The sequence below is a fragment of the Dendrobates tinctorius genome, unplaced genomic scaffold, assembly GCF_039654945.1.
Source record: "Dendrobates tinctorius isolate UK_male_01 unplaced genomic scaffold, ASM3965494v1 ptg000008l, whole genome shotgun sequence".
Lineage (NCBI taxonomy): Eukaryota > Metazoa > Chordata > Amphibia > Anura > Dendrobatidae > Dendrobates > Dendrobates tinctorius.
The window spans coordinates 22,700,108-22,722,607 of NW_027361676.1; the positions used below are offsets into that span (position 1 = coordinate 22,700,108).

General features: G+C 44.7%; 1 protein-coding gene across 1 annotated transcript in view; it reads right to left on the reverse strand.

The window, feature by feature from the left end:
* ASIC5 (acid sensing ion channel subunit family member 5) overlaps positions 1-22,500 on the reverse strand; it is a 116,228-nt gene that overhangs the window by 23,735 nt on the left and 69,993 nt on the right. Inside the window, exons 6-7 of the mRNA XM_073579021.1 lie at positions 22,247-22,369; positions 18,667-18,816 (exon numbers count right to left, since the gene is read on the reverse strand). Coding sequence (XP_073435122.1) covers positions 18,667-18,816; positions 22,247-22,369 — 273 coding nt within the window. The remainder of the gene's footprint in view (positions 1-18,666; positions 18,817-22,246; positions 22,370-22,500) is intronic.

Consider the following 22,500-nt stretch of genomic DNA (forward strand, 5'->3'; position numbering starts at 1 on the left):
AAACTGAATCCTAATGTGAATTAATTTAGAAAATTAGAAGATGAATGGTATTTTTATCATTTTATCTTAAATTAAGATCAATATAGAGCTTTACACAACAGCCTTTAAAATAAATAGTAATGATGTCCAATTGACATAACAGATATATGGTCTGTCACCAATTAAGGGAAATAATCTTTATTGGTTTATTATATGTTCTCCAGTGCACATTCAGGTATATGAAATGATTTACTCTTGGTTTCTCTGAAATGTATGTCATTTTCGTACTTACCAACAGTCACAAATCAAAAGTTGGGTTATTTAAGCCCCATATGAGTACAACCTCGCGACCTGCCAAAAACACAGTCACTCTCCAAAAACTACCACTTTTGTGAAAAAATGTATTTCCTTTTATTAAAATGAGATTGAAGGTTGTATCTGAATATGTTTAAAGGCTGGAGCTACTGTGAGAGCTCCGACTAATCAGATTAGGCAAAAGTATGAAAGGTAACGGGATTAACCAATAAGCTGCTTAAAACAAGAGATGAACAGGGGAGGAACGTGTCATGAATAATGATCAACAGCCATTTTGACAAGATACATAAATAAAATTCAGGTCTGCTGCAATGTAAGTTTCTATAAGAAAATCACAATAACATTTTAGAATATACAGTATTTGTCATATAATTCCATAATGATTACTCCAAAAATGTAAAATTGGAGAATTTTGTTTTGTTATTTTCTTCAAAAGTAGAAGCAGTGATTTACCATAATCACTCAATGATATTACACAAACAGATAGGGACATCAGCAGGGATATGTGATAGCAATAAAACATAACTTTGTATTGTATATGCTATTAAAAAGGTAACAAACTCAATACTTAAAAAGCATAAACATGGGAATAAGAGGTAAACATGTGGGGAGGAGGACCCCCATACAGTGATTGGGCTGGAACCAGGGGGACCGCCATCAGGGTTGTTGAAGAAACCACATCAGGGGGATTACAAAGGGAGACATGCGACTGAAGTTGTCAGGGCAACAGTGGGCGGGGCGAGGGAAAAAGGAGCAGGGGACGCGCTGAGGTGGCAGTTGGAAGAGTGCCTGACAGGGGAGAGAGAGCCGTGTGGCAGGGAGAGGACTGTGGCAACTGACGGTGTGGGGAAGAGAGACAGGCAGGAGACTGTCAAAGGAAGATTTGAGACTGTCCGAAGAGCGACGCATAAGAGACTCTCCCCGGGAGTCCCTCCCCGGATACATACAGATAAATTGACGGCCGCTGATTCACTCCGTGCTGTGACAGGACCGGGATCTCAGGCGACCGCTGCGACAAGACAGCAATCCGGTATAGTGAAAGGACACTGCCCCCCTGTTTTCTCCCACAGCTGCGACCCCGTCATTACCGACCTCAGGGGACGCCACCTCGCTATAGGCGGCCGCAGAGCCCCTGTCCCGCTTACTGAGGGGACACTGAGCAGAGTTTGTTAAGATTTTATGTTTTTGAACTGCGTCATGACCTGGCTGGGGGACGGGCGCCTCTAAACGGACGCCTGGGAGATTTATCCCCCCGAACAGTTTCTTCAGGGCCTGTTGTGCCCCACCGTCCCCATTTCTTCAGGGCCTATTGCGCCCCACCATTCCAGCTTCTTCAGGGCCCGTTGCGCCCCACCGTTCAGTTTCTTTAGGGCCGGTTGCGCCCCATCGTTCCAGTTTCTTCAGGGCCTGTTGCGCCCCATCGTTCTGGTTTCTTCAGGGCCCGTTGCGCCCCACCGTCCAGTTTTCTTCAGGGCCTGCTGTGCCCCACCGTTCCAGTTTCTTCAGGGCCGGACGAACCCAAGTCCTTCCGGGAAATCGTGGATTACAAGGCAGCCAAATCTGCAATCCCTGAGTAGACGTGAACTCGAGCGACGCCCGGAAGGCTAAGTGCATTTTAGAGAATAAGGACCCTTTTTGTTTGAATGTTTGTTTTTCGAGTCACTGCGAGGACAAATAGGTGTTTCCCCTTTTGTTTGATCGAAGCAGTTTAGCCCTTGCGGCTTTAAACTTATAAAAGTTTATTTCACCCCACATTCAGTCTCGTGTCTCGTCACTGCATCCTGTGAGCCTGCTCGAACCCTACACTTGGTGTAGTCGGCAGGATGCAGTCTCTGAGCGAGGACAGTGGTGGCCCCGAACATGGGGGAGCTGTAAGCTCTGTAAATAATGAGGGTCCCCGTACCAGCATTTCATTGGGGGCCATGCTGAACAACCTGCCTAGATTCTCTGGCTCCAATACTATGCTATGGAGCTGGACAGAGCGGATGCGGGGGCTTTTTCGGATGCACCCGATGACCCCTGACCTGGAAGCTGAAGTGGCACTCATGGCCCTAGACGGGGAGGTGCGGAGGTCAGTGATGTTGAAACCTCCGGGGCACCGCAACACTTTTGAAAAGGTGTTGCAGATAGTGGAACAGACCCACGGGGATCCCACTAATGTGGGAGAGTTAAGGACCCGTCTGTTTAGCCGGATGCAGGCAGAGGGGGAGACGATTACTCAGCATATGAATGTACTCCAAGAGTTGCATACGGCTATTGAAAGAAAAGACGGGGTAGGGGTAGGACCTGTTGACATTACCCTACGTGACCTACTGGTGACTGGACTGCGAGATCCACTGATAAAGCAGGCATTACGGGAACAGATCAGAATGAATCCCCAAATAGACTTTTCAGAAGTGGGAAGTCAGGCACGGGTTCGGGAGCAAGAGCAGGGGATGGCGGTCCCCGTGGGGAAGGTCCGAGGTGTGGAGGCCTCCTCGAACACAGTTGAGGAACCTCAATGGGTGGAGGAGATGAAGCGAGAGTTGAGAAATATTAAGAGCAAGTTGGCTGAAGTAAAGAGAAGAACCGAACCGGAGACTGGGCGACCCAGTGTTAATCCCGGTCCCTGGGGGTCACGCTCTTCGCGGGGTGGTCAATCTCTACCAGCCCGGTGTTATGAGTGTGGAGAACCAGGCCACTTCGCCCGAGAGTGTCCGCGGCATGGGAAATACCCACCCCGGCGGCCATTAAACTAAAGGGCTCCGGGCTGGGGGGACGCCGCTCGGAGCCGAAAACCACAACTAGGGGTGGTGGAAGTCCCGAAGATTTGGTAGCAAAGTGTCCTGTAGTTTGGGCAGAAGTAGAGGGCTGGGCCGTCCGGTGTCTGGTGGACACGGGGTCACAAGTAACCACTATGCCCGCAGCGTACTTTCAGCAAAACTTTCCGGAGTCAGCAAGGCCTCAGTGGGGGCCCATGATTAGACTAGTAGCCGCCAACCAACTGCCGGTCCCGGTTGCCGGGGTAGTGTGGGTGCAGGTGACGTTGTGCGGTAAACCCCTTGGCCGCAGAGGGGTGGTGCTGACTCAAGGAGAAGCTGATCAACGACACCCCGTCACCCTAGGCATGAATATTTTAAAAGAGTTTGGTAACTTGTTGCTTAATGATCCCACACAAATTACACTGAAGCAGTGGGGTTCTCTCACGGCTCAGGGACAGGTATTCCAGCAGCTGGTGCGAGGTGCGCGGGTGTATCGGGACTGCCGGGAGGGTGAGGCTCTGGGCAAGGTCATCGTGACAGCGGCACCCCTGCTTGTGCTGCCTCCTGGACAGACAGTGGTGGCCCTGCCAATTCGGGCCCTGATACCTTTGGAAGGCGTAGAGGTGCAGGTGGAGCCGTGTCCCTCAGAGCACTTATCTCCTGGCATACTGGTGGCTCGTTCCCTCGCTACAGTGCAAAAAGGGTCCGTCCTGGTCCGCTACATTAACCTTGAAGACCGAGATACCATTCTGAAAGCACGGACTGTACTGGCCAAACTACTAAAGCCTTTAGAAGAAGTGCTGCCCGCTCCTGCGGTTCAATTACGAGTACACCCCAAGGATCCTTGGGAGGTAACAATACGAACCCTACAGGCCCACGAAGTCTCGACACAAGAGAAGGGCCGGAATATTTTGGAGCAGATGCGGGCCGAGCTTTCTGGACTAACTGCGGCCCAACTTTCACAAGTAAAAGCATTGCTGGGACAGTACCATGAAGTGTTTGCTAGTCATGAGGACGACTTTGGGTGTACCACCGCCATCACTCATGAGATCCCCACAGCAGGAGCGGCCCCTATCCAAGAACGATATCGACAGATTCCGCCACAACTCTATCAAGAGGTGAAAACTTTGCAGGCTCAGATGCTACAAAAAGGGGTGATACGGGAAAGTCAAAGCCCTTGGGCGGCCCCCATCGTGTTGGTCCGGAAGAAAGATGGTACACTACGATTCTGTGTGGATTATCGTAAATTGAATGCTTGCACTATCAAAGACTCATACCCACTGCCCCGCATAGAAGAATCTCTGTCTGCATTGGGCAAAGCAACATATTTTTCGACCCTGGACTTGGCCAGTGGGTACTGGCAGGTGCCCATGTCAGAAGAGGACAGAGCTAAGACGGCGTTCATAATGCCCATGGGACTGTTTGAGTTTAATCGAATGCCATTCGGGCTGGCCAACGCCCCCGGGACATTTCAGCGATTGATGGAGCGATGTCTAGGGGATCTCAATCTTGAGGCCACGTTGATCTACCTGGACGACATCATTGTCTATGCCGCCTCCTTCGAGGACCACCTGAAGCGGTTGGGACAGGTACTCAGCCGGCTGCAAAAGTACGGGTTGAAGGTGAAGCCTCAGAAGTGCCACCTATTTCGCTCTCAGATTGAGTATCTGGGTCATGTCGTTTCAGCAGAGGGTGTGAGGCCATCCCGGGAGAAGATTGCTGCTATCCAGGAATGGCCTACCCCCCGAGACGGTGAAAGACATGCGGGCTTTTCTGGGGTTAGCTGGATATTACCGTCGTTTCGTAAAGATCTTTGCATGTCGAGCTCGAGCCCTGCATGACCTGCTGAAGGGGGCTCCCGCAGGGGCCAATGGGCGAAAAATCCAGTGGCAACACCCTCAGAAAGAGGCCTTCCGAGATCTCAAGGCTGCACTCTTGGATGCCCCAGTGTTGGCTTATGCGGATTTTTCTCAGCCGTTCATCCTGCACACTGATGGGAGTCTTCACAGGCTAGGAGCTGTGTTGTCACAGGTTCAGGATGGCCGGGAGAGGGTGATTGCTTATGGAAGCCGTTCACTCCATGACTCCGAGCGTAACCCTGACAATTACAGCTCTTTCAAGCTCGAGCTCCTCGCAGTGGTGTGGGCTATGACGGAGAGATTCGCAGAGTACCTAGCGGGCTCCGAGGTGGTAGTGCGAACTGACAATAACCCACTGGCTCATTTGGAAAACGCCAAGTTGGGGGCTTTGGAGCAGCGATTGGTGGCCCGAATGGCGAAGTACAATTACAAGATTATTTACAAAAGAGGGGCCGAGAATGTTCATGCAGATGCTCTCTCTAGGATTCGACATACAACTCCCGGACAGAATCGAGACGAAGAATTAGAAGGAGAGGAAATACCGTTCGCTCTTACCGCTGCCGTGCTCACCAATGTTGATGCAAAAGTATCTTCCCCAGAGGCCCACAGGGGCATCCTGGAACAAACTCGTGATAAGTGGATACAATAGCAACAAGAAGATGAAGAAGTTGGACTTCTCCGGACATGGGTCGCCGCTGGTCAATTACCCACTGATACTCAACGACAAGCTTTGACCCAAGACCTGTCCCTGATGCTGCGACAATGGGAGAGACTGATTATCCGAAAGGGACTACTGTACCGTAAAATCACTTCGCAAACAACCTCAACGACTGTTTGGCAGGTGGTTACACCCGGAGCACAACTACACGAACTGGCTAGAGAGGCTCACGAAAAAGGGGCCCACTTTGGAGTCAAAAAGACTTTGCAATGGTTACAACAGAAAGTTTATCACCCACGCTTGTCGACTGTTGTGGACGAAGTTTGCCATACCTGCCGCTTATGTGAATTGGCCAAACCGCCTGCTCAGAGGGCCGCAACACAGACGATTGTGACTTCAGAACCCTTTGAGCTCCTGACGGTGGATTATCTGCACATTGGTCCCGCATTCCAGGGATACGAACACTGCCTCGTCATGGTGGATCATTTCACTAAATTCGCTGTGGTCACCCCTACTCGAGACCAGACCGCGGAGTCGGCCGCCTCCGCAATTTGCAGAAACTTTATACAAGTGTACGGCTGTCCTCAACGCATACATTCCGACCAGGGAGCATGTTTTTTGGGGAAAGTTATGGAGGAACTACATCATCTTTATGGGATTGATAAATCCCGGACCACACCATATCACCCGCAAGGGAATGGGGCTTGTGAGCGATTTAATCGGACATTGATTCAAATGCTACGCACTCTGGAGAGTGACAAGAAAGCTCGTTGGCCTGAATATGTTTCTGAATTAGTGTGGGTTTATAATAATCGGGTACATCGAGTAACGGGCTATACTCCTTATTTCCTGCTGTTCGGACGAGAGGGTAAAGGGATCACGGAGGTAGAGTTGGACCCCGAAGAGCCTCGGCCCTGGACCGGAGTGTCGTCTTGGGTCCGAAATCATCGCCACAGGTTGCAAACTCTTCACCGAATTGTACATACCAAACTTCAAGACTGGGAACACCCCGGGAAGAATACAACCTCCCCTCCCCATCTCCAAAGCGGGGACCGTGTGCTTGTACTAGATCAACGCCCCCAGAATGAACTGGAGTCACGTTGGGAAGAGAGTCCTTATCGGGTACTACGCCGTATCCATTCAGAAGGACCTGTGTATGAAATACGGCCCGAGCAGGATGAAACACTGCCCACTCGCATTGTGCATCGTAATATGTTACGCCTGTGTATTTCTTCCGACCCGAAGCAACTGGAACCCGTCCTGAAGACATCCGAACCGGAGTCCATATGCTGGGACTCAGACGACGAGGATTTCCCTCCAGTTCCCAAGGGCCCTCCACCCAATAATGAGCCAGTTGACACAATTAACCCACCGGCATCTTGCAGCTCACCGACGTCCACCACCCCAGAAGATTCCACCCCAGTCGAACTTAGATGCTCCGAGCGGTCAACAGCCGGCAAACCCCCCGAACGGTATGAACAAGACCAGTTCGTATGGCAACAAATATTGACACCTTTACAGACCAATCTCAATAGACTAACACCCTCGCCCGAGGACTGGCGAGCTTACAGGGTGGGGGAATGTGGGGAGGAGGACCCCCATACAGTGATTGGGCTGGAACCAGGGGGACCGCCATCAGGGTTGTTGAAGAAACCACATCAGGGGGATTAAAAAGGGAGACATGCGACTGAAGTTGTCAGGGCAACAGTGGGCGGGGCGAGGGAAAAAGGAGCAGGGGACGCGCTGAGGTGGCAGTTGGAAGAGTGCCTGACAGGGGAGAGAGAGCCGTGTGGCAGGGAGAGGACTGTGGCAACTGACGGTGTGGGGAAGAGAGACAGGCAGGAGACTGTCAAAGGAAGATTTGAGACTGTCCGAAGAGCGACGCATAAGAGACTCTCCCCGGGAGTCCCTCCCCGGATACATACAGATAAATTGACGGCCGCTGATTCACTCCGTGCTGTGACAGGACCGGGATCTCAGGCGACCGCTGCGACAAGACAGCAATCCGGTATAGTGACCAGGACACTGCCCCCCTGTTTTCTCCCACAGCTGCGACCCCGTCATTACCGACCTCAGGGGACGCCACCTCGCTATAGGCGGCCGCAGAGCCCCTGTCCCGCTTACTGAGGGGACACTGAGCAGAGTTTGTTAAGATTTTATGTTTTTGAACTGCGTCATGACCTGGCTGGGGGACGGGCGCCTCTAAACGGACGCCTGAGAGATTTATCCCCCCGAACAGTTTCTTCAGGGCCTGTTGTGCCCCACCGTCCCCATTTCTTCAGGGCCTATTGCGCCCCACCATTCCAGCTTCTTCAGGGCCCGTTGCGCCCCACCGTTCAGTTTCTTTAGGGCCGGTTGCGCCCCATCGTTCCAGTTTCTTCAGGGCCTGTTGCGCCCCATCGTTCTGGTTTCTTCAGGGCCCGTTGCGCCCCACCGTCCAGTTTTCTTCAGGGCCTGCTGTGCCCCACCGTTCCAGTTTCTTCAGGGCCGGACGAACCCAAGTCCTTCCGGGAAATCGTGGATTACAAGGCAGCCAACTCTGCAATCCCTGAGTGGACGTGAACTCGAGCGACGCCCGGAAGGCTAAGTGCATTTTAGAGAATAAGGACCCTTTTTGTTTGAATGTTTGTTTTACGAGTCCCTGCGAGGACAAATAGGTGTTTCCCCTTTTGTTTGATCGAAGCAGTTTAGCCCTTGCGGCTTTAAACTTATAAAAGTTTATTTCACCCCACATTCAGTCTCGTGTCTCGTCACTGCATCCTGTGAGCCTGCTCGAACCCTACAAACATCTCCATGTAGATAGAAATAGAGATGAACAGTATATTACTAGTGATGAGCGAGTATACTCGTTGCTCTGGTTCTCCCGAGCATGCTCGGGTGTCCTCCGAGTATTTTGGCTTGCTCGGAGATTTAGATTTCATCGTCTCAGCTGCATTATTTGCGACATGTAGACAGGCTGAATACATGTTGAGATTTCCTAACAAACAAGCATTCGTCACATGTATTCAGGCTGTCCAGCAGCCGCAAATCATTCAGCTACAGCGACAGAAACTAAATCTCTGAGCACGCCAAAATACTCGGAGGACACCCGAGCAACGAGTATACTCGCACATCACTATATATTACTCCTTGATATGAGGCAAGGTTTGGCTATATGGGACCAAACTGGAATTCTTCTGTAGAGTTGAGCGACTTTGGTAGGATTGTGTTTCATGAAACAAAATTTGAGTTGGCTGAAACTGGTCCAACTAGGGCAAAAAAAAGTCGGAGTTTCGTCTGAAACCCGACCCCAATGCAAGTCAATGGAGAATAAAAGTCGTCATTGAGCGGATGACATTCAGTTTCATCCGACTCAAATTTTGTTTCATGAAACCCGATCTGACCAAAGTCGCTGAACTCTATTCTTCAGTATTATGATCAGTCGGATAAAAAATTGTATGAAAAAATAGGGTACTCATTTAATGTCTATAGATTTTACAATATAGAAATAGTATAATAAATTAATCTCAGAGTTTAGTTCCAAAGAAAATGTAGTCACTATTAGTGATGAGCGAGCGTGCTCAGATATCGTGTTATCTGAGAATCTCGGGTGTGCTCGAGAAAGACAGCCGCAAAACATGGAGGGATGAATGTTTGTTAGGCATTCCCGAATGTGTTACGACTGTCTAACAGCTGTGAATCATGCAACCACGGGTACTCGAATATAATATACGAGCACGCCCGAGATACTCCGATAACACCAGAGCATGCTCGGATAACACAATATCTGAGCACACTCGCTCATCACTAGTCACTATACAATAAGCATACAGTTGTCATCAAACCTATGGTGCACTGGTGACTCATATGGATGTACTTAGTATGACTGCAGTGGTGGGTTTATAATAATTAAACAAAATATAAATAAAATGGAATGTCCTCATCCATTACATAACATAGTAAAATAGTTTTGAAGGCTGAAGGAAGACCTTATGTCCATCTAGTTCAGCCTATTTTTAGTGCAGCTGTTCTGCATTGTTGATGCTGGGGAAGGCAAAAAACCCACAGAGTAGAAGCCAATTTTCTCCATAGGGAAAAAAAAACCTTCCCCTAAGCTGGGTCAACCATCTACCTATAATATTATGTTGTTCGTAACCTTCTATACTGTTACTCACAAGAAAAGCATTCATTCCTTTCTTAAATTGATTCAGTGAGTTGGCCATCACCACTTCCTCAGGAAGAGAATTCCAGAGCCTCACTGCTCTTACCGTGAAGAACCCTCTTCTATGCTGGTGCAGAAATTGTCTTTCCTCCAAACGAAGAGAATGCCCCCTTGTTCTTGTCACAGTCCTTGGTACAAACAGTTAATTGGAGAGATCTCTGTATTGCCCTCTGATATACTTGTACATATATATTAGGTCTCCCCTAAGTCTTCTCTTTTCTAGAATAAATAGACCTAATTTTGATAACCTTTCTGTGTATTGTAGTGAACCAACTCCATTTATCATTTTAGTAGCCCGCCTTTGAACCCTTTCAAGTTCAGTAATGTCTTTCTTGAGCACCGGCTTCCAAAATTGCACACAATACTCCAAGTGTGGTCTGACGAGTGATTTGTACAGAGGGAGAATTATGCTTTCATCTCGTGTCCCCAGACCTCTTCTAATGCATCCCATGACCCTATTTGCTTTGGTGGCAGCTGCCTGACACTGGGCACCCCAATTTAGCTTCTTATTGACTAAGATGCCTAAGTCTTTTTCCATGTCTGATTTCCCCAGCAGTTTCCCATTTAGTAAGTAATTGTAGCATCTGTTTCTCCTTCCCATGTGCATAACCTTACATTTATCTGTGTTAAACCTCATTTGCCATTTTTCAGCCCAATTCTCCAATTTACTCAAATCTGTCTGTAGTTGCAAACTGTCCTCCTTTGTGTTAACCACCTTACATAGTTTTGTATCATCTGCAAATACTGATATTTTACAGTGTAAGCCATCCACTAGATCATTAATAAATATATTAAATAGTAGGGGGCCCAATACAGAACCCTGTGGTACCCCACTAGTAACCCTGGCCCAATCTGAGTATGCACCATTAATAACCACTCTTTGTTTTCTATCACTAAGCCAGCTATCTACCCATCTACACACATTTTCCCCTAGCCCAAGCTTTCTCATATTACTTACCAATCTTTTATGTGGGACAGTGTCAAATGCTTTAGAGAAGTTGAGATAAATGACATCCAATGATTCTCCTTGGTCCATTTGAGAGCTTACATCCTCATAGAAGCTGATCAGGTTAGTTTGACAGGAGCGATCCTTCATAAATCCATGTTGATATGGAGTTAAACATTTATTAACATTGAGATATTCCATAATGGTATCCCTTAGAAACCCTTCAAAAATTTTACCCACAACAGATGTTAAGCTTACCGGCCTATAGTTTCCAGGTTCCCTTTTACACCCCTTTTTGAATATTGGTACCACATTTGCTTTCAGCCAATCAAAAGGAACAGACCCTGTTTCTATAGAGTCTTTAAATATAAGGAAAAGAGGCCTGTCTATCACATTACTTAACTCCCTTAATACCCGAGGGTGAATGCCATCAGGGCCTGGTGATTTGTCAATTTTAATCTTACTAAGGCGGTTCTGCACTTCTTCCTGGGTTAGGCAGGTAATACTTAATAGGGAGTTTACATTATCACTCTGCATTTCCCCTGGCAAATCCTTTTCCTGTGTGAACACTGTTGAGAAAAAAGTATTTAAAACATTTGCTTTTCCCACATCGCTCTCTATGATTTCACCCTCATTGTTCTTTAAAGGGCCGACACCATAAATTTTAATCATTTTATTGTTTATATAATTAAAGAATAGTTTGGGGTTTGTTTTACTTTCCTAAGAAATGAGTCTCTCAGTTTCCACTTTTGCTAAATGTATTTGTTTTTTACACATTTTATTTTTTCTCTATAACTTTTTAATGCTTCTTCATTGCCTTCTTGTTTTAGCTTCTTAAATGCCTTGTTCTTGTTACTTATTGCCCTTTTAACATCCTTATTTAGCCACATTGGTGTTCTCCTCTTCCTAGCCCTTTTATTTCTGTACGGTATGGCTAGCTCGCAGTGGGTGTGTAGATTGCTGGTGGTCTGGCATCGGGGGGTGTCTCAGATAGTGCTTTGCAGATATCATGGGAAAGACGTCTGGTTCTACCCCTATATTTCCCTATATAAATAGTCTGATACCTCTTTGCTCCCGCCCTAACAAGTGGTTGGCCCGGCACTCTCTCTTTATGCCTCTCACGTGTCCAGATGTGTTTCTTCCAGAGGAGTCATCAGGGGACATGTACATGTAAGGAGGAAGACCGGGCTGCAGTTCCCTGTACTGAGCCAAGTCTGGAACTAATGAGGCTGCATCCCATGTTGCCCGGGGGGAAGGAATAGGGGACTGGACAAGTCCCATGACCCGGAAGTAGGGGGCCCGGGTGAACCGGAAACCAAGGGAAAAGCACGCGAAGTGAGGCAGAGTATTCTGCTGTCAGGCAGAGTACAGAAGGGTGAGCAGCGCACTCCACATCTCGAGTGCTGGCACTGCGACAGGCTGCGATCGATGGCCCTGGTACCACTAGCCGGACAGTGAGAGTAAAGAGTGCCGTGCGCTCAGTGACTGTGAGTACCGCGCATGTGCAAAGAAGCAAGGGCCGAGTAAAGGACAGTAGCTTGCGGCCCTCTCTGCTATCTGTTACACATCAGCTTATGTTTAGCCCCGAAATTGGTACAGCCTTGTTTGCTTTGGCTGTACAGGCTCATGAATTAGGGGCTCAATGGGTAAAACCGGAGATCGCATGTTGCCGCAAGACAGATCTTTGTTTGAGGGACCCCATTTGTGGACATCTCCCCGGCCGAAATACCATTTTCTTACAAATGGAGAGGCAGTTGGAATCCATGCAAAAACTACAAACAAGGATGAATTTACACAGACATACAATCAGGAATGAAATGGACACGCCTGTGGGAAAACATTTCTCTGGAACTGGACATTGTATGACAGACTTAAAAGCCTTTGTACTAAAAGGTCATTTTAAGGATGACAGAGAGAGAAAAATTAGGGCATTTAAACTTATAAGGATGTTCAACACTTTGACACTAGGACTCAATATAACACCTGGATTTGTGACTCACTACATGGACACAGTTCACACTTTCACCAGAAGGACTTCAGACAACTAAGAACATTCCAACTACCTCTCCATTTGTAAGAAAATGGTAAATCGATTGACTCATTTTTAGGAGGCATCGCACCTCCCACCTAATGATCAAATATCCTACTGTAGAATCCCTTAAATGTTGTGCTTTTTTCTTATTAATCCATTTGTTATCTTGCCTGAAGAAGGAGCCACTGTTCTCTGAAAGCTTGCAAACATATTATTTTCTGGTTAGCCAATAAAGGTATCACCCTGAGAATACTTTTGTCATCATTGGGCAGAAAAGTATTCACATCGATTTTTCTGGCTAACATGGTACCACAATATAATTTATTATTGTACATCGTAATTGTTTTGTGTAATTTTTGGTGCATTGACACCAGTCTCGGCCAAAGTAGATGGAATTTGAGCAGGATGCAGCATGGTAAGGTCCATCCAGCAAAGGAATCAATATTAACGACACTTAAATTACACAAGAAATATTCTGCAGTCTCTGGCTAGAGTAACATTTCTGGCTGAAGTTCACAGCATATGTAAAATGTGCCTAATACATTAAGTGACGTGAATCTCTTAATTAAGCGCATTTTATTTCATCAAAATCTTCATTAAGATTGGTATCCACAACGCAGGTCTTAATGAATTGGTGCCAAAGTCTACTGAAATTTATCACATCTATCAAAAGGTTAAAAAAAAGGTTTATACGTAAATTAAGTACTTCCAGCCTGCATATAAACTTTATAGGTTTGGGCAGCCCACATTTTACCCCACACTGTTGTTCTTAAACATAAATGCAGTGTAAGCAGCTAGCATAGGATCCTGCAGCTGTGGGAGTGGGGGGGGGAGCCAGCAGTCAGGTTCAGCAGGACTGCGCAGGGACAAGAAAAACATTGTTTATTGCCCTGTTTTCTTCTGGATTTCTGTATACTGTACACAGAAGTATACCAGGACTTGTATATACAGGTGTGGTTATATGATTACAGTGAGTAGGGAGTAAACTGGAGTGTTGGGATCCTGGAAAACCCACTCAGCTCAGCTATGCAGACAGGAAGTTGAAATTTCTCCTGTTACTGGGGCTAATATAACAGCCTCAGTTAAAGGGGAAATCGGCAAGAAAAAAATATATTTTGATATGCTAACATGCCACAAAAGCTCATTTAAAAAAAAAATTAAATAGACAAATAAAAATAAATAAAAAAAAGACACTGCCAGTCTAAATCTCTATTTATTGGCCCTTCCCCTTTGAAAGAAATATGTCCAACATATAAAAATTATTTTTACAGAGAGGGGTACACAATTTTATATATTTTGACTAAAAGCATCTTTTAGTGTGTGACAGTAGCCAAACAAAAAATATATAAATCTGATATCCCTGTAATTCCACCAACCCAAATAATAAAGTTGTCTAATCACTTATACCGCAGGAGGAATGGAGTAAAAATTAAATAAAACCAATTCTTCACCTACTGTTGATTTTTCATTCTGCCTCCCAAAGATCAGAGTAAGGCTACTGTCACACTTGCGCTTTTTTGCGCTGCGCACCGTGCGCAGTGCAAACACACATAAAAAACGCATCATGCGTATTTTTGCTGGTCTGTGTGCGTTTTTTAAAAAAACGCATGCTCTTTTTGCGCATACGTGCGCATTACCATGCGTACGTATGCGCACCCATAGACTATAATGGGTGTTTGGGTGTAGAAAAATGCATTGCGTGCGCATGCTTTTTTTGGGGCAAGTCGGACGCACAAAAAATGCAACAAGATGCATTTTGTGCGCCCAAGCGCACACTACAAAAAAAACGCATGTGCATACAAACGCGTACAAACGCATATGTATGCGCACCTTTGCGCACCCATGTAAAAGATAGGGGAAAAAACGCATGCTTTTTTTGCACACAAAAAAACAGCGCAAAAAAACGCAAGTGTGAAACCAGCCTAAGGCTCAGCTCACATTTATTCTGTACTCTATTCTCAGTGCTTACATCGGGATTTCCGGTATAATCTCTGAATTATGATATTCAGACAGAACACTTGACGGAAGATTCCCTAAAATGAGGCAAATGGGACACTGTGCACACCATCTGACTTATGATCCGCTGGTGTTCATTTTTTTTAGGTATGTAGAAAAGTGCCGTTGGCCACAGTTTTGTGCACTTCTTAAAAGTAGGACAACACTGATCAGAGGCCAAATGGAGTCCAAAGTAACTCTGCTGATGCACTGTAGTGAAAGGATCCCTCAGGGGTTTCATCTGAATCATGTCACTCTGAGATTTAGATGGAAAACCCGATGTGCTCACTGTAGAGAATAGGATATACTGTACGTAATGCTATGTAAAATGTTCCCAATTAAAGCTTCAAATCAGTCCACAAAAAGGGAAGTCCCCACTCAGATCTGTTATATGTTAACAGAATCACAGAGGGCTTCCACATTACTGGTATACAATGGCTCTAGAAAAGCAAAATGGCTCCTCACCCACCAAAAGAAATTCAGCAAATTCTGAGCTAACAAATCCAAATGACTCCCTCCCTTCTGAGCACCAGTGTGCCTTGACCACATTTAGTGTTCATATGTTTGGCATTTCTGTAGAGACAAGAGCTCAATTTATGGGTGCATGTCTCCAGAAGCATGAGCTGGGCATAATGTACTGGTCACTACAATATACGGGCACTACAATGCACTGGGCACTGGGCACTACACTGACAGATTTGAAATTTTCACTCAGAAACATTCACTGCTGCTTGTTTCTGAAAAACACCCATGGAGTCAAATCATCACTACACCTGTAGAAAAAATTCCCAAAGGGGAATAATTACCAAAATGGGGTCACTTGAGGAGGGTAGTCTGCTTTTCTAGCACTTAGGGGCTCTGTATATGGAGTCTGCAAACTATTCTAAGAAAATCTCTGCTCCAGGAGTAAAATAGTGCTCCGTTCCTCCTGAGTTTCGCTGTGTGGATAAGCAGTACTGTACAGCCATAGATAGGGTATTTCTACATTCAGCAGAAATTGTAAGACAAGTTTTGGTGCCATTTATACCAATTTCCCACTGTGAAAATGTAATATCTGTGGCTAAAATAAATTATTTTTTATTCACTGCCCAATGGTATAACATTTTGTGAAACATGTGACACACCTGTGGTGTCAATTTAATCACTGCAATTCTAGATAAATTAATTGAGAGGTGTAGTTTGTTACTTATGGGGGTTCTGCTGTTCTGGCACCTCAGCGGCACTCATAGTGGGTCATGGCACCCACAATCCATAACAGTAAAATCTGCAGTATTACTATTAAAATCTGTTCCTGATTACATGTAGGGTATTGGCACACTGAGTAGAAATTGCACAACAAACTGAAGTACATTTTTTCATATTAGCCCTTATAAAAATTAAAAACTTAGGTCTAAAACAACATTGTAGTAGTAAAAATGTAATTATTCTTTCTTCCCTGCCCAATAGTATAAAGTTCTGTGAGGCACAAGGTGCTCACCACACATCTAGATAAATTAATTGAGGGGTCTAATTTCCAAAATAGGGACATTTGTGTTTTTTCACTGTTTCGGCACGTCAAGGGCTCTCCAAATAAGACCAGACCATCAAAGTTTGTGTAATGATTTTGGTCAGGTTATCCACTCAATCTGGCAGAGCGCAAAGTGGGTCCATGGCATACAGTGAATCCCAAAGCTCTCGAAAAAATGTGCGGTCAGTGATAATTTAGTGACACGAGGACAGTGTCACTGGGGTTATGCCTGGGGGCGCTAACAGGGGACATGTGCCAATAGACAGGGTGTGCGGAGAACGAGGAGTGCAGTGCACACAGGACCTGAGATTAGCCAGTCAAGTGATCACAGGGGCAAAGCTAGCCGGTCATGTGACCACAGGGGGTGGAGCTACCCCGTGCAATGACAGGGAGCTGGCCGAGGGCACAGAATGCAAAAGACAAAACCAATAACGTAGTCAGAGAGCAAAGCCGAGGGTCAGAAGCCAGACGGGAATGAGGTAACCAGGGACAAGACAGACGAGTAACCAGAGGCAAGCTAAGGGGTCAGATTACAAGGAGGGATGAATCAGTACCAAGCAGAAAGACAGAGACAATAGTCAGGGGGCAAGCCGGGTCATATGCAGCAAACAAACACATGCAGAGGAACAACGATACAGAGAGAGTAACCTGGGTCAGAGACTACTGACCGAGTAGACGGAAGTATCACCGACACTGGACCCAGGAACTACCAACATTAAATAGCTGCCTCAGAACCAAAGAGGCAGACAGACTTAACCCTGACCTGACCAGGACAGAGCCAGAACCATCCATCCTGAGTCATGACAGTCTGCATTCCAAAATGTCAATCCTTTTCCAAGCATGGCCGTGCACCCAAACAGTACATTTCCCCCAACATATCGGGAATCGGCATACTGGGGCAAAATTGCACAACAAATTTTGAGGTACAGTTTCTTCTGTTACCCTTGTGAAAATGAAAAAAAATTGGGTTAAAACAACATTTTTGTGGGAAAAATGGGATTTTTTATTTTTACGGCTCAATCTAATAAACTTCTGTGAAGCACTTGGGATTCAAGATGCTCAGCACACATCTAGAAAAAATTACTTGAAGGGTCTAGTTTCCAAAAAGAGGTCACTTGTGGGGAATTACCACTGTTAAGGCGCCTCAGGGGCTCTCCAAATGCAACATGGTGTTTTCTCTCGATTCCTGCTAATTTTGCTTTCAAAAAGTCAAACGGTGCTCCTTTTATTCTGAGCCCTGCCATGCTCCCAAACAGTAATTCTCCCCCACATATGAGGTATCGGTGTACTCAGGCGAAATTGTACAACATATTTTGGGGTCCATTTTTTCCTGTTACCAATGTGAAAAAATTGAGGCTAAAGTAACATTTTTGAGAAAAAAAGTAAAAAAATTTCTTTCCTTCCACATTGTGTTAATTCATGTGAAGCACCTGAAGGGTTAATACATTTCTTAAATGTAGTTTGGAGAATTTTGTGGGTGCAGTTTTTAGAACTGTGTAACTTTTGGACATTTTCTGTCATATAGGCCCCTCAAAGTCACTTCAAATGTGATGTGGTCCCTAAGAAAAATTGTTTTGTAAATTTTGTTGGAAAAAAAGTGAACTTTGCTGGTCAGCTTTTAATATTTCTAATTTCCTAACAAAAAATGATGTTGAAAAATGATGCAGATGTAAAATAGACATATGGGAAATGTTATTTAGTAGCTATTTTGTGTGAAATAATCCTCTGCATAAGAATTAAAATTTTAACAAACTGCAACATTTTTGCCAAATTTCCGATTTTTGCACAATTCATGTCGAGCAAATGTTATATTGTCATGAAGTACAACATGTCATGAAGAAAGAGTCTCAAAATCATTGGGATCCATTGAAGCGTTTCTGAGTTATTACATTACCACATAAAGTGACACTGGTCAGAATTTTGGACTGGTCATGAAGTTGAAAACTGGCTTTGGGGGGAAGGGAGTGGGTTGAGGGATTAAAGGGGTTAATATCTTAAAGAGAACCAGCTTTAAAGTTGCTAAAAGCGCATGCATGGTAAAACTAGAAAATGTGCTTGGCCAAGAAGGGGGGATAAATAACGGTAGAACTTGTATAGCGTTAGTCACAGTAACCTGCGGTATAATTAGGCTTGACAGAAACCAGGAGCTGTATTAACAAATCTGAATCCCTAAGGGTCATCACTATGTTCTACAAAGCTATGCTAATATCTGGAAGATGACATTTATTGGCTTTACAGCCTGCTGGCTTTCAGTGGGGTCTGCTGTTTGTTTTTAAAAACATAGTACATTATGTATGTAAATCTAATTAGAGGAATGACTGTGCATGTACCTAGGAAACCTTCTTGCTGTTAAATGGTCTTTGAATCATTAATCTGCATAATAAAATATACCATAATTGCCTCCAGCTTCCATTCTATTAAATATGTAAATACCTTTAAATGTCTTATAGAAGCGTGAGCGTGCATCCCGGCAGGACAGTGTAGACCCAAGCCATCAAATCTGGGAGGAATCTTTGGAGAGTGTATCACAAATGTGATCCCAGCATCCACGTACCCCAGCGACGGATCATCAGTAAATTCAGTCTGGCTCAAAAGAACCATAAATATTAATTATGAAGAGAGTTGTATTAAAAGTTGCAGTCAACATAGCAAAAGGTATACACTGTACATGATAGATATCAACTGGAAAGTTGATGAATAGATCCATTTGAAACATCTCTGAAGCAGGTAGTATTTTATAGAACATCTACTCTTACTCTAAATAAACAGTGACAAAATCATCAACAATACTACAAGCATGAGTTGTGGTATAAACTTTTATAACAATACATTTGCCCAAAGTTAGGCAAATCTGAACTTTTTTTTAATAAAGTTGTAAAGTAACAAAATGGGCAAAAAAATGAAGGGGTTTTAAAATTATATAGGACAATTGTTTTTGAGGGCCTCTTAAGCTCCAAAAATATCACATAATTTGCAACATAACTGATGTGCCTAGAAAAAGTCTAAAGAATTGGTTGCATATGTGTATATATTTAAATTTTTTTTTACATATTTGTAAAAAAATATCCTTGGGAAAGTTTCATGACAATGAAACCTGGTCTAACCCAAACAATCAGGATGGACTATTACAGCCATTATAAAAGATTAGGTACCATCTCACAGTGCATAGCTCATTCCCCACAGACATAGAAAAAAAAGGCATAATCTGATTGTGGCGTACCACTGCAGTGCGGAAGCACATTCAAAATGGGTGTGGTTGTCTCATTCTGTGAGTAGCAATCCAAAAATTCAAGTGATGTGAGCAGTTACTATGTATATGTAGTCAATCAATGTGACTGTGAATTGATTGACCTGAGATGTACTGCCACAACAGGACTTTTTTTTATTTATTTGTAACACACTGCAAACAAGCAAGAAGAGCAGTATTAAACACCTCGGTGCTAATTTTCCAACTAAACCAAAATCCTGAAACCAAGGCACTGAGACAGCCCTGACCAAAATTACAAAAGACCTACTTACAGCCAAAGCAAATGGACAATTCTCTAAATTCCTGCTTCTAGACCGGTCCTCTGCCTTCAACACAGTTGACCACTGCCTCCTACTACAGATCCTCTCTTCCTTTGGCATCAAAGACCTCACCCTATCCGGGATCTCCTCATACCTCTCCAACCACACATTCAGCATCTCCCACTCCCACACTACCTCCTCATCCCACCCCCTCTCTGTTGGAGTCCCCCAAGGCTCTGTTCTAGGACCCCTACTCTTCTCAATCTGTACACTTGGCCTGGGGCAACTCAAAGTCTCATGGATTCCAGTACCACCTTTATGCTGATGATACTCAAATCTACCTCTCTGGCCCAGACGTCACCTCTCTGCTCTCCAGAATCCCAGAGTGTCTATCAGCCATATCCTCCTTCTCCTCCCGCTTCCTCAAACGGAATGTGGACAAATCTGAACTGATCATCTTTCCCCCATCTCACAGATCTCCCTTACCTGACCTATCTATAACTATTGACAACATCACGCTTTCCCTCGTACCGGAGGTCCGCAGCCTCAGAGTAACCCTTGACTCTGCCCTGTCCTTCAAACTGCACATCCAAGCTCTCTCCACCTCCTGCCGCCTCCAGCTCAAAAATATTTCCAGAATTCGTCCCTTCCTCAACCCTCACTCTACTAAAATGGTTGTGCATGCCCTCATCATCTCCTGTCTCGACTACTGCAACATTCTTTTCTGTGGCCTCCCTGCTAACACCCTTACATTTCTCCAGTCCATCCTTAACTCTGCTGCCCGAATAATTCATCTCTCTATTCGCTACTCCTCCGCTTCTCCCCTCTGCAAATCTCTTCACTGGCTCCCACTCCCTCAGCATATCCAATTCAAATTACTAATACTGACCTACAAGGCCATCTATAACCTGTCTCCTCCATATATCTCTGAACTAATCTCCTGATATCTTCCCTCACGTAATCTCCGATCCTCCCAAGACCTCCTTCTCTCCTCCAAAGTTATTCACTCCTCACTCAACCGCCTCCAAGACTTCCCCCGAATAGCCCCCATCCTCTGGAATTCTTTGCCCCAACACGTCCGATTATCAACCACACTCGGATCCTTCAGATGGAACCTGAAAACCCATCTCTTCAGGAAAGCTTACAGCCTGCATTAATCCCTGCTGCCTCCTCACCACTACCGGAAATACTGCCTCACCATCACTGGAGCTGCTGCAACCCCCCAACCTACTGTCTCCTTCCCCACCATCCTGTAGAATGTAAGCCCAAAAGGGCAGGGTCCTCTCTCCCCTCTATATTAGTCTGTGATTGTTAGTATGTTTACTGTAAGTGATATCTGTAATTTGTATGTAACCCCTTCTCATGTACAGCACCATGGAATCAAAGGTGCTATATAAATAATAATAACAATAACTATTAACCTTGTAGGCTACCTAGTGCTGGGAAGAACACAACCTATCACTATCAAAATAGCTTATTATGCATTCAAACATCTTAACACAATGCAACAATATAAATGTCTTCAAGGGGGGATGTGAGCAACACCTCCACCTCCTTACACATACCCCAAAGATTGCTGTGCAGTGACCTCTGGGACCTGCAGCCAGAAGTAACAACCCACTGTTCAATCTAGGCTGGATTTTTCTGCTGCAAGTAGGTGCAAGAGCACGGGTAGTGAACTCTGAGGCCTGCTCATAGCTGGAAGCCCTTGTCAAGAGTGAATGCCAAGATGTAGATGTGACATGATGGATACATGAATGACCAAACAGTAAAAAGGAGCAGCCAGAGAGGAGTGAGGCAAGTATGTTCTTTTTAACCTTTTGCCAGTCTTCTCCTGTTCAATTGCTGAATTCACCTGCAGCGAATTAACAAAAATTTGTATTCTCCAGAACGCAGATTTTTGTAAAATTCGAATAGAATTAAATTCCACAGAAACAAATTTGCCCATCTATACTTTTAGGAGAATGCAGAGTGTTATGCACCGAGTGTATGGGCCAATTAGAGGCTTTTCTGTATTGTAAATAGCAGCAGAGAGCAAATCAAAATTTTGAGAGAAAATTCATCAAAGCTGCAGAATTAGAAAAGATTTGCCCAACTCTTTTGGAATACATTCACATGGAGCGAATACACTGCAGAATATACAAGTACATTACAAGTAAAGAGGATCATATTTTACCAGACTTCATCCACATACTGCACTGCATTTCTTACACAGAAATATATCCACATGGGACACACATTGGGCAAAAATAAAACTACCCATCATTTGGTCTGGATCTTGCTGGAAATTTGATACAGATTTCAACCTATGCACAGCAAAGGGTAACATTTTCTGAAAATATCTTATTATAAATTGACATGTGAGCAATTTTAAATTCTCACCACAGGACAGTATTCCTTGTGAAACATTTATGCAGATTTTGACACATCTGCCTCAAGTGAGCTTACTGTTAATGTTTAATACTGGACATTTGTTTATCTTCAATTACTGAAGTTATTGTATTACCTGTTTTATATCAAATAGTACACTTAATCCTCTTCCAGAACTACTGACCCTTTTATACGGTTTGGCGGGATCTTGATTAAAAGTGTAACAGTTTCCATATTCTGTGAAAACATGTTTAAAATCCTTAAAGGAAATAAATAATGAGAAACTTAGTAATTAAAATAAACTATTTAAACATAAAGAACAAATGCAGAATATTCTTTAACAGAGAACTTTAAGCAATAATGTTTGTTATTTGCTGAATACATTTATTA